At 38.8% G+C, this 17108-nt stretch overlaps 1 protein-coding gene across 6 annotated transcripts in view; it reads right to left on the bottom strand.

Moving 5' to 3' along the window:
* KALRN (kalirin RhoGEF kinase) overlaps nt 1-17108 on the bottom strand; it is a 662170-nt gene that overhangs the window by 229653 nt on the left and 415409 nt on the right. For all 6 annotated transcript variants that reach the window (XM_081301760.1, XM_081301761.1, XM_081301757.1 and 3 more), the window contains exons 23-25: nt 16977-17095; nt 11602-11668; nt 10660-10769 (exon numbers count right to left, since the gene is read on the bottom strand). In XM_081301760.1, coding sequence (XP_081157886.1) covers nt 10660-10769; nt 11602-11668; nt 16977-17095 — 296 coding nt within the window. The remainder of the gene's footprint in view (nt 1-10659; nt 10770-11601; nt 11669-16976; nt 17096-17108) is intronic.

Genomic DNA, 17108 nt, shown 5'->3' with positions numbered 1-17108 from the left:
GTGAAACTTCTCAATGTCTACTTTTCACTTTAATTTTGCTTTTGTAATCACATGAATGCACTACCTTCAAAAATCAAATTAAAAGATATGACATGGTTCCATGTTATTCCACTACTTACCTCTATTATAGGAAAAATAAATTTTATTTTAACTCACTCTACCTGGATCCTACTGTCCACACATTTTGGTAGTTTCTTATAATTCATTATAAGTGGTTATGAATTATACATACATATATATACATAAAACTTGTGTTCTTCCTTTTGTGACACAAAACAATGCTTTTTTGGAGTTTAAAATATGTGCAATTAAAAAATATCTGGTAGGTCTATTTGAAAGCAAAATTGTTAATAATGGTTGGTGGGATCACAGATGACATTTTTATTTGTCCCTCTGCAATTTAATTTTTTCTATGATTTTTATGATAGTGAAGTAATGAGTATTGCTTGACTAATAAGAAAAAATCATTAAGAAAATTTGGGGGGCTTCCAGCAGTACCTATTTGGTGATAATCACCTTTTCCTGAAAAGTGTACATTTTAGAGTATTCTGAATTGACTCACGGAACAGAAGAAATTATAATGCAATATGGGTTTCAGAAATAAAAATACATAGTGCTTAAAATCAATAAAATGCTATACTTATTGCTACTTTTAAAAGGACTACAGGTGACGCATTTAATATCTATTTAATAAGAATTCTTAAAAAAATAGGAAAAAGTGCTATAGCATGTTATAACTGAGGATCAAACTTAATTCAAAGCCCAAAGGGAAACATTCATGCACACACACAAATATATATATTTGTGTGTGTGTGTATACACAAAAAAATTATATGTAGAATATATATATATTCTATGGAATATATAGAATGTATATATTCTAAAGATATTTGTATATGGTCCCTTTCCACAAGAAACACTAAATAATATAATGCACAATTTCTTCAGAAGTAGTGTTTCACAAGGAGTTGAGATATTCTTTACATGATTATTTCCCATTTTGGCTTTTAATATAAATCTCAGAGAATACATGAATAGAAATCCAGCCCTGAGCCATTATGGGCTGATTAGCACCTGGGGAGGGGGCTGGAATGACTGGGCAAGTGTGGGAGAAAATATGATGAGCTCTTCTAGGGCAAGAACTAGTGGAAGAAAATGGTTTTAGAGAAAGGAGGACCTAGGAGAAAAAGAGCTTGGAATGAGAGGAAGAGGATAAGGGAAGACTCTGCAGGCCCCTTGCATGTTGCTCTCAGCTTGTAGCAAAACTCTACTTTTCCACTGAATTATTATTCTTGACCCAGTCCTCTGACTCCTATAGGGTACTCCCAAAAGGGTATGCCCTTTTTCTTTAGGGGTGGTCAAAGAAATGGTAAGCAACCTGCATCATGACATCCCATGCAGAATATAAAATGTTTTGTTTCTGAAGTTGCAGGGACACCCATGGTGACTTAGAATTTCATACTTGATTCATGATCCAAGGTCAACTGACCCAGTCATTTAAGTTAATTTAAATAAACAGTGGGAATTATACCTATGGATGTGATACTGATCCAGATGAAGAAAGTGCTAGCAATTTTATTATAAATCTGACTAATTTAATTATAACAGCACTATGACTTTTTGTGTAAGCAGCAAAAATCTATGGGAAGATGCTTTGAAAATTCTAAGGGGATGAAAATGCTATAAACTGAGTTAAATGCATGGTATATGATTTCTATGACTAATGCTTTTTGGGAAAATTAAGGCTTTTTTTGAAAACAAGAGATAAACTTAATAGTTTCATTAAATTTGGATCTTCACAGGATAGTGAAGTGCAAAAAATAATTACCAAAGCATGATGCTTTTCTACTTTATAAACAAAGAACAATAATTTTTTGAAAGAATAGCAGGAAGAATGCATATCTGGCCTAGGGAGGTAAATTCTAGGAATGTTAAAGATGGGCAGTGGGGTGGGGGATGTAGAAGCTAGTGGAAGGTGAGGGTTACTTCAGAGTTTGTTCATTCAGGTTCAGTGCAGCCTCAATTACAAGTCTCTTGTGATCAAGGCTGTTTTCCAGAATTGGTTTGTGAAGGACATCACTCCCCAAAAGAATCTTTATGGCTTGCAGCATTAGGAAAAGGCAATGAGGGGCTTAGTTGTAGTCACTGCCAAAGCACAAGTTAAAGAACTAGCGTTCACAACTGGTCACAGTTGGGAGGGAGTCTTCCAAAGTCTTGTTTTCTTCATCTTTAAATAACAATGCTGTGGGGTTATGAGGATTTACTAAATCTACAGAAGGTAAGAAACCCAACCCAGTGCCTGGCACACAGTAGGCATGAAATAAACAGTTCTTCAAGATCAGTGCTTCTCAATCTTAACTCATATTTTTTTTGTAAACATACACATCTCACACTATACTCTTAAATACTTATACCTAGGGGGCTTTCTCTATCAGGTCCCCCATTGAAACCTCTATAGCAGGTTAACCGCAGCCCCAATTACCCGTCTCTGATGATCAAGGCTATTTTCCATGTTGCTATGTGAAGGACATCACTCCCCCAAAGAATCTTTATACCTAAACCTATTCTAGGAAAGTCTTGATTGGATGCTGTGCAAAAGTTGGATTCCAAGGTCTACTATTATTTAAGTCTGGGAAATGCTGGGTTAAGCTGATTTCTTTAGGACTTCCAAATTTTATAACATAATGAGGTACAGTGTAGATCTTGAAAGGACACAGAGTATATAATGCTTCTTTGCAAGTGTAGCACTCTGATTTTAAGACTTTGGCATGCCACCATGGGGTAGCACACTTTGGGGAGGAAAAGCAGATATGGTTTCAAGGGACAAAAGGATAGAAAATCCTATTTAGTGGTCGGTGCATCTGGCTGTGCATTGTCCTATGGGGTTAGGATATGAGTATCTTCGTATCAACGTATCTCCATTGTTTAGAAAACCTTCCTGAACAATTATATTGCATTCAGTCACAGATCATATATGGGGACAACTGCTCTAGATTCCAGAGTCCAGTCCAGTTGGAAAATCCTGCATCAATCCTTATGATTGAGTGGGGGGATGGGGGTGGGGTGGGGGGACTAAGAATCAGAATAACTATTCGGCTTGTGCTGGGCATATGGGTTTAGAAATCTGGGTAAGACATTCACTATCATCTCAATGTAATAGTTGTAGGTAAGTGGAATATTAAACCCTCTGGCTTTTTAATTCCAAGCTTCTGAAGATAACAGATTATCATCTGATTAAAATCATTCCACTTCTTTCAACAGACCTAAGTTTCAGTTAAAGCATAAAAGCTCACAACACTCCCCACAGTTGATGGAACATCCCATCTCAGTTGTTCTGCAATAACACCTTGACCCTCACCATTTCAATGATAAGTAATGACTTGTGGAAGAATGAGCAAAGTGGTTAAATTTTTGGTAAAATGTCTGGGGTTCTCTGAGAAATGAATAAAACTTAAAAAAATGTATAAAACTTTAAAAATGTCAATATCTAAACAATGCCACCACAACTAGTAAGCCACCACAACTATTAAAGTGTGTAAGGCTTATTTATTTATGGGAAGCCCAGGACACTGCTTCCAGATCAAAGTAGGGCTGGGTTACTACATTCATACAAGTGGAGCTAGAGATCATTCTAAAGAACATTTTAATGACTAGCCAGATTCAGAGTCTGGATCATAAGGGATTGGGTAGATTCTGGTTAGATATTGGAGTAGATGCAGAACTAATGGTGGGTCAAGATCCCAGAGGGAGGTGCTGGATTGTTCACAGAATGGGTAGAGCAGTTTGATCAGCTAGGCTGGCTATGGGAATTTCTTGGCTCTGTCCCTTCATTTCAGGCCAGAAACTCCAGCAGCCTGGGACAGGAATGAGGGGAGAGGTGTGCTCAGGCTGGGCACCTTCCCTGTAGCCCCCAACCTCAGGACACACATTCACTTGCTGCACTGCTACCTGATGAGCATGTTTAGTCAGTGTTCCCTTGTTTATCTAATTTGAGTGATCGGATGAATACAAATTTATTTGTATATACACATATGGACACCAAGTTTAATGTTATAAACAAATTAAATCCCACATTTAATGTTATTCATATCCATTAAGTTATTGTTAAGCAACTAAGAAGTCCATGTGTACAACTAAAATTCACACTATTTTGACCCATACAAATTGAACATACTACTTTGACTCATCCAATTTAGACTTTGCCTTCCTTTGGGTATTCCCCACTATCAGCCCAAGGTTGACAGCTTACTGAAAACATAAACAACAGTAATAAGACCACAGCTATAGTTTTATAGGGCTCTCAAGGGTTGTGTAAGACCTAGAGTTATCCCTTAGAGTGTGGGATTGGGCCCAAGAAGATCATAACAGGTTTCCTATCTCCTCGTTCCTCAACTTCTGAATATTAATAAAATGCCAGCTGGATTCTTTGGCTGTGTCACTAATTGGTTTGGGCAGGTCACAACTATTTGTAAATTCCAGTTCTAGAAAACAAGGGAGCTAGATTATGTTTAAACATTTCTTCCAGATTTTATCTCTAGCAGTTCTGTGATTTTTATGTAAAAATGTATAAAACTAATATCAGAGAGCTTTTGAGTGGAGGAAAAGCATAGAAAACGTGTATTTTAAGCATGGGTGTGAGGTGTGTGGAAAAGGCAGCTGCTCTCCCAGCCAGGGTGGCCCTGCCCTGGGGCTGTGAGCTACACTGCCTTTTCTCACCACCTGGTGGAGCCAGCACATTGCTGTTTGGCTGTGGGTCAACATACTGTTTCAAGGGATAGCAAAATCAATTTATGGTTGACAACCAGCATTTAAAAAGAGGAGGAGGAGGAATAAATAGAACCTAACTTAACTGAAAATATCACAGTACATCACACACAGTGAAGGAGTTTTTTTGCAAAATTTAATTCCCTTATTAAATGTGGTATATAAGCATGTGTATGTCAGGATGTAATGTATGATTCTTTTTCCTTCTTTTTCTTTTCTTTTTGGTTATAATAAAACGTGTTTGAAAAAAACCCACCTTTCTCATTCTCCTGACTGCATTAGGACCTATACTCATCTTTCCTTCTTTCATTCCTTCCCTGTCTCTCTCTCTCTCTCTCTCTTTTTTTTTTTTTTTTTTGGTACTGAGGATTGAACTCAGGGGCACTTGATCACTAAGCCACATCCACAGCCCTATTTTGTATTTTATTTACAGACAGGGTCTGAGTTGCTTAGCCCATCACTGTTGCTGAAGCTGGCTTTGAACTCTCAATCCTCCTGTCTCAGCCTCCTGAGCCTCTGGGATTACAGGTGTGCGCCACCACGCCCGTTTTGTGTCTCTTTCTAAATCAACCTACCCAGGAACCCATCCCCCTACTATTTCTTCCCTCCTCTTTTCCTCCCTTCTTCCCTCCTCCAATCCTTCTCTATCTCTTCATTCCCCCTGAACACACACCTGCTTCACTGTGCTCTCTTATATTTGTCTAGGCATCTCACCCCATTTTCCCATCTCGACAGCCCTCTTCCTTTCCTTTGTGTCCCCCACCCCCACTCACACCATTTTTAACTAACAACATATCCACCCTTCACCTCCTTTCCTCCTCAGCCTCACAGACACTAAGTGACAAGTCATAAGCTAACTGGCAGATGAGACCAGGGTGGAGTTGAGCCTCCCTCAAAAACTGCCTCCCCCTCTCACCTGCCTACTAGACTTCACTTTTCTCCTCCCTGGGGGCTCTTGTTCAACTGTCCTGTCACCAAGGAAGCCATCTCTGTCTGTAAAGATCCCACCCATTATTTAAGTGGTGAATGCCCTCCTTTATGAGGCCTTTCTCTCTACTCCGAGACCATTTTCTTTACTTCTTTCAACTGCATGGTTGCCCTACCTCCTCCTTTATCAATGGTACCTTGTTCTTAGAACTCAGGGGTCAGACAGAGCCTGGATGTGATTCATCACCGGTACCAAAGGTCTAGCCCAAAGAAGAAACCTTAGGAAGATGATCAAAACACATTCCTGGTTCAGCTGCTCACCTGAGTATCTCCCCCCCATCTCACTTCTCCAAACTGGTTTTCATCCCTACTGTGCCCTACTCATGCTCCTGGCTGACCTTGGCTTCACCAGAGTGCCCAGCACAGCCTCACACAGCTCTGGTCCTGCTCCCTCAGCCTCAGGCCCAGAACACCAGGCTGGGAATGTAGTTACTAATTGCAAAAGCTAAACCTAACAGCTTCCCGCCATGTCCAGAGGGAAAGAGCATGCAGGAGGGGCATCTGGACTTGATTATTGGCCCCTAACCTTCCTTTCCAGTCTTTAATGATAACATGTTTATTTCAGGTGTTTATTATAGGTGCATGGGACCTGACTGACATAGAAGAAATAGGTGGAAACATTCCTCAAATTTGAGTATCCACATAAAAGCTGGTTTAGCTGCAAGTCAAATTGGCTGCATTTAGCAGCCACCGTGAGGCTCTAAGGAGTAGTTAGGAGAGAGAGCTCAGAAGTGAGAACAAACCCATAGAATTTGATCTTTATGAGCTGGGGAGGGAGGAGTCACACCCTGAGCAAGCCTCTTCTCTGGGTCTCAGTCTTCTTATCCATAAATGGACTTGATTTATGTATTTGATGATTGAGAGGACTCTCTGAGACCTCACAATAGAGATTTTATTAAAATATTATCGTTCAGACTCATGTACCACCATGTCACCAAATAACTAAAGAGGAAGAAGCTCAGATTTAATGAAAAGTTCTTAGTATTTAAAGTAAAAAGCTGTTTCAACCAAAACTGCATATTCAATAATCAAGGCAAGATGAAAATAAATGATTTAAAAAAATAATTACAAGTTATAGGTTAGGTTTTGGGGATCTATTTAGGGAGTACACTTTTTTGGCTGAGTGCTCCAGGAAGGCTTACAAAATGCAATAGAAACAGGTGCAAGTCTGTGTAGGCAGGCACATTTCATGATCTTTATGTTCAGTCATAAAGAAAAGAGATGTAGTGTAAATGGGGAGGGTGGGGAACAAAACTAAGTAGAACTCCACTCTGGGCAGAGGCAAAGCCACTGCCTGTAGATATTAAATTCTACATAACGAATTGTTCTCTACAGATTTTTTGAAGCTTGGCAATTTTTCCATTTAATACCTATAAAGTCAAAGGTCCTTAAGACAAATCATACATACTCAAACACACCCATAACTCACACACCTAAACTTGGATGCCATTTTTCCAAGTGACATGATTTAGATTGATTAATACTAACTAGCTGAGATATGTTACATATATACCATATAGTCCTTGGTCTAGGTGCTAATTTCCTAGTGACTCAGCTAATTAGGTTATTCAGGTGATATCAATCTCAATCCTTGCTCTCTCAATCTTCTAATGTCCCCCCTCACACCTCTCTCCCCTATTCTCTCTGGAATAGAGGCAGATAACCTGAGCTGCATAGCTGAAATGAGAAAGGGTATGTTTCTCTGATAACACTTAATTGCAACTCTGGAAACAATACAAACAATTGGAGTTAAAAAAGACTCCTTCGATGTTTGATGTTTCTCCCGTTAAGAAGTGACTACTTCAGAGAAGTACTGTATTCCTAAAGAATAAATAGGTGTTAAGACAATTGCATGGCCCTCCCATTAAAAAGTTCCCTATATACTTTTTCATCCAGAATTTCTATTGCTTGTCTAGGAGGCTCTAGTAGTGATGGGGCGGGGGGAATAATATCTAGAGTATTACTTTTTTTCTTAGTCCTGAGACTTTCGTAAGCAAAAAGTGAATTATGACTTGAATGGTATTAGTCATAAATCTGCAAAATGTAAATTTATTTTTAGCTTATCCATCCATCCATCCACCCACCCAATAAATACTAACATTTACTGCATGCCAGGTATTGGGTTATGCAGTGAAAGACATGGTCTCTAAAGAAGTTGACAACCCTTAGATTTTTTAAGTTGGGCCAACTGGCATTTTATCTTTTATTTATTAACAATTTTAGAGTGTCATATGTTCTCCATTAATCAAAATCTGTCTGGCTTAAGTAGAAAGCATACACTAGGAGTACAGTAAATCCTAAATCCCCAGATAACAAAGGAAATTAATATACAGAGTGAGATCCTTGGATGTTCCCTTGAATTGTGGATAATTTAAAACATTAGTTTCTTTTGGTCGATAGCTTTCTAAATACATTATAGTTTCTTGCTTTAAATGCAGAACATACTAATGATTCAGGGTTATTACTAATATCAATTATTATTATTATGCCATACTGTAATAGACTGGTTGTGTTGGACTTTATGAGATAAAGGATGCTTTTGCAGCAATACTCAGCAACCCCTGGCCACTATGGGTTTTTTGTTGTTGTTGTTGTTTTATTGCCTTTTATTTTTTTCCATTTATTTGTTGTCTTTCCTGCTGATCTTACTTTATGCTGACCATTGAACTATTTGCTCAAGTTCTTGATTCTCTACAGTACTGGTTGTTTCCAAATTGTTGTGGGCTTGCAAACTACATAGTCCAGAGGGAAAATGGCTGATAGAGAAGGTCTTCTATGAAAAGACAAAAACTTAATCTTTGTGACATTTCTTTTTGTTGCTCCAAGTATAGTTTTCATTTCCTTCATAATATTTTAAATAGGTAACACGGGCTTGGTAGCTGTGTAGTTGATAGTTTTACCGATACTTCTTTTGCAGAATACAATATTCTATATGGTTTGATTTTTAAAGGATTTCTTAGCATTGTATTTTGTAACTGGTAGGTAGATTTTTTAGCTATAAAAAAACTACAAAATTGTTTACCATGGATAAATAGAGTAATATCATTAAACTAGAATAAGAGGCATAGTGGTGCTAAATATTTTGTTATAATTGTTCAATTTTGAAATGAATATTTTCATCCCCAATAAAGTGATTTGGCAAAAGCAGGGCTCACAGGAAATGCATGTTGTGATCCTGAGACTTCTAGACCTGGTCCATTTGGGAAGATCATGGGGAAAGTAAGACTTGTTGATTAAATCCTAGAGACCATCAGTCAGACAAAATAACATGACTTACCATGTGCCAGTCTGATGTCTTCTCAGATATTTTGGGGGAAATGGGGTGATACTGAGCTTGGCTCAGATGATGGAATTTGGGATCAATGATCAAGAATGAAGTTATTGGGATCACATTAATGATAGGAATGAGGTCAGAAAACTTCTGTGTCTGGAGATTTCCAGACAAGCTAAATGGGAAGTGTTAAAGTTTATGATTTAAAAAATCTGGGAACTTTTATCAAGTATTCTGGAAAGTCAAAAGGTTCCCCCCCACCCCCATATAGAGCTTCCTGCTTTAATAATCTGACAAGGTTAGCATGTCACAGGAGCTATGTATTTATGTTTCTTTAAACTGATGCCATTTGATGACATAACAGGGATCATTTATCATGAGGGGAGTGACTCCATACCTTTATTTAGAACTTTCAGAACCCAGGATCCTTTAGCACCCAACTCTCACTGGCCTCTTGGTCATTCTTGGCACAAAGCCATACTGAGGTTTCATTTTCTAGAACTGGAATATCCAGTATGGTAATTACTTTCCACTTGTGGCATTTAAAATTAAATTTATTAATATTAGATAAAATTACTCAGTTCCTTATAATAGCCACTCATATCTAATGGCTACCATGTTGGACAATACAGATGTGGAACATGTCCATCACCACAGAAATCTCCACTGGACGGTGCTGCTAGTCCTGTCCCCACACAGCTCTCCACCTGTATACACAGCCTCCTCAGGAACTCTTAGAGCTGGCAGTTCTCTCTCCAGCATCGACCTTAGCTCAGTAAATCCCTAACTAGCCTGACTCAGCCTTCTCTACAGCAGGCTCCTGAGAGCTAGAAGATTTCATGTCCGTATTCTTCCTGTGTTTTAAGATCTTCTCTACTAGCATTCTGGAAACAGTTATTTCCATTGGTTGGTCGTATAACTAATCATACTCATGTTCCTGCTGACCCTCTGTTTACACCATACATGATTAGTATGCCCTGGGAAAGATTCTTACAACAAGCTGGGAGCCGGAAAAATGGGCTGTGAGGCTTAAGGTCTCCATGATTCTACACTGTATGTTGTTTTTTTTTCTTCAACAAAACATACAGTGTTGATTGATGCTTTGCCCTATACATTGTCAAGAAATGTGTTGTACTTGTATTTTGATTATTTCTGTTGTTGTTTGGTTGGGGGTAGGGATGATGGAATAATTGTGGATGGGGAAATATTTAGGTTGAAATAAAACATCAGTGAAATTTGAAACCCAAAGGCCATGCTGTTGGACGATTAGCCTCAGGTGAGTTCTAATGTGAGGATTCCCACAGGTGTAAAAGGATAAGCTATTTTTGTTCCTTCAAAGCATGATAACCATTCTGATTGGGCAGATGAGAATGCTACCTGCTAGGACCCTGAGGATAACTGTGGAGGGGCAGTACTGGACACCTGTCTTCACTCTGTTCTAGGAAGTTTGGACAACTGAGAAGAAAAGGTTAGTGAGAAAGAAGTCTGACAGCAACTGCTTTAGAGAACAAACCAGGTAGGACTGTGTCAAGTAAGATTTGTCAATGGCCTTGATCTATTTGTTGGGAAGCTTGTGGTCTGGTATTTGTGGCCCCAGGAGTGCTCCGTTGAACACCCCACCACCACCAACAACCTACTTGTTATGAAAATCGTAGATCTCCTGGATGTTGCCAAAGATGATGTGCTCTTTATTAAGGATCCCAGGGGGGATTTCCTCCACGCCGCTGGTCATTTCCCACAGGTAGGTCTGGAAGACAGCAACAGTTTTATCATTGGCAAGTACACTGCAAGAATTTCAGACAAAGAGGCCCTCAAATGTATGGGGGGAGACATGGACTGGGAATGCATGTAGAGTTCAAAAAGTGAAGTGTTACATAAGTAAAACAGAAAGAAATAAAACCTGAATGTTTCATTATCCTGAACTTTAGCAAGCACATACTCAGTTTGCTTGTTACTTATTAAATAAATGTGTGTGGATTTGAGTGAGAGTATGTGTGTATGTGTTTTGGGGTGTGAATTTTCAGACTCAATTTAAGTTCATTGAATGTGTCATTCTTTTTATTATGAATTGAAATGCCTTACATACTTTTTTTTTTGGCGGGGAGGGTGCTGGGTTTAGCTCTAGTCTAAGAAAAGTAGACTTCCTTTTGAAAAGCACTTCAAACTCTCATGCAATTACTGTTGGCTCTGGGACAAAAATTTCCCCCGTTTTTTTTTTTATTTTTTTTATTTGTTACTCTTTGGGAGAAGAATAAGAGCACTGAACTACTCTCGAGGACTTGACAGTGGCAAGGAGGTCATTTTTTTTTTTTTTTTTTTTTTAGAGACAGTGAGAGAGGAGAGAGAGAGAGAGAGAGAGAGAGAGAGAGAGAGAGAGAGAGAGAGAGAGAGAGAGAGAGAATTTTTAATATTTATTTTTTAGTTTTTGGCGGACACAACATCTTTGTTGGTATGTGGTGCTGAGGATCGAACCCGGGCCGCACGCATGCCAGGTGAGCGAGCTACCGCTTGAGCCACATCCCCAGCCCCAGGAGGTCATTTTTCTAACAGAGCTGTGAACTGATTACTGCAAGACTTACCTCCAAGCACTCGTGCAAGTCCCTGACATAAGCCTTCTCTGTCTGGAGTAGTTCAGCCATAATGAATCTAGAAGGAAACAAATGGGCTTTCAGTCAGTTATAGATATAAAGCCTCCCTTCCTTCAAACTTCACTTTTCTAACCCACATTTATCATTCTTGAGTGTCCTATTTTTCTACTTTATCCAAAAACTCCTTCCCTCTCCTCTGGGTCACTCTTACCCATAGGAGCACCACTTGTGCTCAGCCAGTTCCATAGTCTCTCTCCCTTTAGTTCACCAGTACTGTGATTCTGTGTTCATAGGCACATGCTCACACTTGTGTGTGTGTGTGTGTGTGTGTGTGTGTGCATGTGCGTGCATGTGTGCACACGATTCACGAGATGTGGGACTGTTCGTATGTAATCTCACCAAAAAGACTGCTTGAATCTCAGTTTATTCATCTCTCTCACAGCTCCCAGAATGAATTCTGTTCAGCAGGGTTTAGAGATTCATACCAAAACAGTACCCAGTACCATAAGTGAAACCAGGCTTAGGCTGAAAGAAAACTTCAACAGAAGTTCAAAGCTAGGCATGGATGCCTGATATATCACAAAGATCAGGGTTTAGCAATTTTTTTTTGTAAAGAGCCAGAAAATAAGCAATTGTGGGCCATTTAATCTCTGACATTATTGCTGCTATACAACATGAAAGGAGCCACAGATATATGTTAACAAAATATGTGGACTGTGTTCTAACAAAACTTTTCTAATGAAACTATTCATGGACACTAAAATTTTAATTTCATCTAATTTTCACATATACCCAAACAGTATTCTTCTTTGGAACTTTTAAATCATTTAAATATGTAAAATAACTTTCAGCTTACAGGGTATATAAAATAGACAGTGAGTCAGATTGACCTATGAGCCACAATTTGCTGACCTCTGACCTAGACTATCCTATTACATATGTAGATATTATTTCCAGTGGGATTTATTTGCATCAAAAACTGGTGTACACAGAACTGAGCTTGCTCAGCCTAAGTTAACAATGTTAAGTGACTGCTCTTTTGGGTACCATAAAAAGAAGTCTGTGTTACTTATCTTTAAGGAGAGGATTTCCCTTCCTCGTTAGGCCCCAAAGTCACACAATGATCTTAGACAATTATTAAACTTATGATTCAGGCCTTCAGTGTAGTATATTCACTTTATTTTTTTACTCAGCAAATCCTTATTAGAAATAATGCTTACTAGCTGGCATATGATATGTAATTTAGCATAAATTATATATATATATATATATATATATATATATATATATATATATATTTTTTTTTTTTTTACATTTCCTATATCAGTTTTTTGCAAAGTTTATAATGAGAACCCCTAATTCCAGGTGTTCCATCACATGATGATTTTAAGAACTATTGTCCCCTTCTAGAAACTTCACAAGAAATACCAAATAAGTAGCAACTTTTCCTGAAACTTTATCTTGATAGAGTTTTACTTAAAGTAATACATTGTTCTAGTAGTGCCCTTTCTATTAAAATTAAAGGACTGATAAAAAAAATTCCCTTTTGGGCGGAGGTATAGCTCAATGATAGAGCTCCTGCCTTGTATACACGATACCCTGGATTCAATCCCTAGCACAGCAAGCAAAAAAGTCCCTTTTTCAGAACTTAATCACTATCTTCCTATTCTTACACTATTGGAAGAGCAGAAAGTTAGTTTGGGAATTAGACCAACAGGAACCAAATTGTGACTTTGTCATTTACTAGAACTAGGACTTGCTTTTCTAAGCCCCGGGTTCTTAGTTATAAACAGCTGATCACACAGGATTGCAGCAAGGATTAAAGAAGATCATGTAAGCAAAGCGCCTGGTGCACAGGAGGTGCTTTGTAAATATTCAGTGATTAAACCTATAGATAGCTATGAAACCAGGAAAGAAGGGAGATCAGAAGGAACTTTAGCTGATCGGCTTTGAGCAGTTGTGTTTGTTTTCACTGCCTTGAGTTTCTGTGCTTTTCTTCTCCCCATGTACTTCCTATAGTTCTACTCGTCTCTCTTCATAATTTATCTCCACTACCCCCACCCCTGTTTTATTATCCACCCATCCTTTATGCTCCTCTGGTTATTTTTTGTCCTACAAAGAACTCAGGAGGAGGGTTTGGCCCAGTGTAATCTCCTCATTTCCTTCCACATTATGGATTGACTTGTATCTCCCAAAATTTACATAAAGTCTTGATCCTCAGTACCTCTCATTTTGACCTTATTTGGAAATAGAGTCACTGAAGTATTAGAGTAGGTGGGCTCCCCAATCCAGTACAGCTGATGCTTTTATGAAAAGGGGAAATTTGGATACAGGCATACAGATTCAGGATGAATACCAGTGGAACATGAAAACAGTCACCTATAAGCTGAGGGGAGAGGCACGGAACAGATCCCTCCCTCAGAGCCCTCAGAAGGAACCAACCCTGCCCACACCTTGGTTCCAGAGTCTCAGCCTTCAGAAGTCTGACACAACACATTTCTGTTGTTTAAATCACCTTTGTCATGCAGCCTTCCCCATATACACTCCCCAAATGAAACAATCTCTGGCTTTACAGAGCAGCTTTGGCTTTTTCAGCTCCAAGGAAGCTGTTGTCCAATTTCACTTTGATACAATAAAATAGGCAGAGCTTCTTAATCTTAGGATGCACTATTATTTTTTCCAGCATCACCCAACTAGAGTCTGTCAAAATATTCTTCACAAATCCCTCCAGAGGTCTCTGCATATGTGTGACTCTGTAACCCCACCATAAAGAAAGCAGAGTATCAAGAAATGGTTTCTAAGATTAACAGCATTGTTTCATATCATCCAAGAATCAATAATTCTTGACTAATGTGAAATGTGTGTAAGCAGCTACCCACAACCAACTAAAAAAGTAAAATGTGTTTTGCCTACTTTGAATACAGACCCTCTTCAGTATCCTCAGGAGATTGCTTCCAGAACCCCCGTGGATACCAAAATCTGCAGGTGTCCAAGTCCCTTCTATAAGATGCCATACTATTTGTGTAATCTATGCAGTTCCTCCTGTATACTCTAAATCATCTCTAGGTTACTCATAATACCCAAGACAATGTAAATGTTAAGTAAATAGTTATGCTGTGCTGTTTACAGAATAATGACAAGAAAAAAGTCTACATGTTCAGTACAGGCACAATTTTTTTCTGAATAGTTCTGATCCATGGTTAGTTGTATCAGAGGATATGGGACATCTTAGAAAGATGTTCACAAGAATGGAGAGCTGATTATATGTAGAGAACAGAGCCAGAAGCTAATGTTAAATGGGTCCCAGTTCTCTAAATTGATTCTGGCCCCGTATCATTCATATTCTGAAAAAACAGAGTTCACTTAATAAAAATCTCAGCAACTTTGGACTCTTCCAAAATGTCTGAATGCCAGCATCCTCTGGGTCTTCTTGCTGATGCTCCTCCAGGCTGTTGTTGAGCTGATAATAAACACAGTTGGCAGCTTTACATGTGACCTTCACAATTCATTCACTGGGCCAGTATCTAGATATGTCTTCCTTTCCTTTTAAAATCCTATTACTCACCAGGCAAAGATTCTGAAATCTGAATACCTAGACTAAGTCATAGGCTGGGCCACCTGGCACTAAATGCCTCCAAAAGTGTGCCTTGCTTTCTTCTTGCCAGTTTTGTATCCCTTAGCTTCAAGTGAGGAAGCTGGTACTGTGGTACTTATTTTAGATAAGTTTTTACCCTTTCTCAAAGGTTTCAGTTTCTGTCTCCAATGATACCCTGTAAGATTTTCTTGATCATTTTTTTTAATCTTCAATACTCTTTTAATCTAGTTGTTCACTGAAGACAGTATAACATATTTCTTGTCATCAAGGAATTTATAATCTAGTTAAAGAAATGTTCAGAAATCAATTAGATAAGAATAGGATAAATCAGTATAGAAAAGTGGTGTAGAAATTCAGAAAGGAATGAACCAATGACAACAGAAGTTGTATATAAAGAATTAATAGATACATAAGACATGAACTGTATTTTAAAGAATCAATAGCATTGCTGGGTGCAATCTAGAAACTTGGGAGGCTAAGGCAGGATGATCACAAATTCTAAGTAATCTTCTCAACAACTTGGCAGGATCCTGTCTCAAAACAAAAAAAGGACAGGGATTGTAGCTCAAGGGTAAGAGTCTCTGAGTGTATACTCAATACCACCACCACAAAAAAACAAAAACAAACAAACAAAAAAAAACGGAATTTAAAAACCATGCAGGGAAAAAAAAAAACAAAAACTAAACCAATGGGAAAGGGAAAAGAAATAAAAATACGAAGGTTCTAGGCCAAGAATACTGCCTGAACAATAATATGTAACTTATTTGTGGACCTGAAAGGAGACAATGAAAGGATATGACTGAAGTGTGTCATTTGAATTGGGAAGAATTTTGAAATAAGACTGACTTAGGTGAGTCCAGATGATCATACCTTGGGGTATGTTGTCTCCCATTATCTAAGGGACAACATAAAACCATTTGAAATTTGAAGCTAGTAGGGGACATAATAGAAATAAACCACAGAATACAGAATGGTGAAGAGTCAGAACTGGTTTAAATTCTGTCTCGATTACTTCTATATAGTTTGGTGTGGGAAAAGTTGCTTGGCTTTTCTAAGTATGATTTCTTATTTGAAAAATGGGAATAATTATAGCTACTGAGAGAAGTGATAAGTAGATAGAAATGTGTATAAGGCTGTTTGGATGATGTTGGTGGTTGGAAGAACGCTGGAATTAGCAACAACAAATCACCACTTGGTAAGCTCATCTGGCATCACTGTGCAGGGAAATGGGATAGGGGCTGGCCATGGGAAGACCATGGCAAGTTTTTCAGATAATTCAGACTTCTGGTGATGAGGCTAGCCAACAAGAGACTGTGATGATGCAAAAACAAGGGCAGAGATGTAAAGCAACTTTGAAGAAAGGATTAACATAAGGAGTGAAAGGATAAGTCAAAACTACCTTCACAGTTTCAGGGCTGGGAGGCTAGAATTGGGAAACTAGAAGAAAGAACTAAATTTGTAGGGGAAGGAAAAAAAAAAAACATCTGGTTTTGTCACTGTTGAGTTCTGACACTGCGTAGGGAAATGTGATGATCCAAGAGGAGGAAGGTTACCCTAGGAAATTCCTGATCCATGGAGCGGACTCAGATACCAGGCAGCTGGAAGAGACCGAGAAGCCTCCAGGGAGCCCATATTCTCAATGGAAGCATCATGCTTGTCCACCCATCTCTGGGGAAAAGGACACACTAGCTGCCAAAAGGGACAGGTGGCGGTGAAAACCAAGCCCAGTGACAAGGAGCCCGTGGCTGTGTGGGAGCTCTACCGCACTTACTCTTTCTTCCGGGCTGACTTCCGCTTCTCTTCATTGACTTCATGGTTGGCATCCCGTAGCTTGACCTCACGATCTGACAGGCTCGCTGGGATAATGTCCAGCTCCAGGTCCTTGTTATCCTACATGCAGAAG

The sequence above is a fragment of the Spermophilus citellus genome (assembly GCF_964194105.1).
Source record: "Spermophilus citellus genome assembly, chromosome: 7".
Lineage (NCBI taxonomy): Eukaryota > Metazoa > Chordata > Mammalia > Rodentia > Sciuridae > Spermophilus > Spermophilus citellus.
Note: the sequence above shows the minus strand (reverse complement) of the source record. Positions and strands in the feature narration are given on the sequence as shown.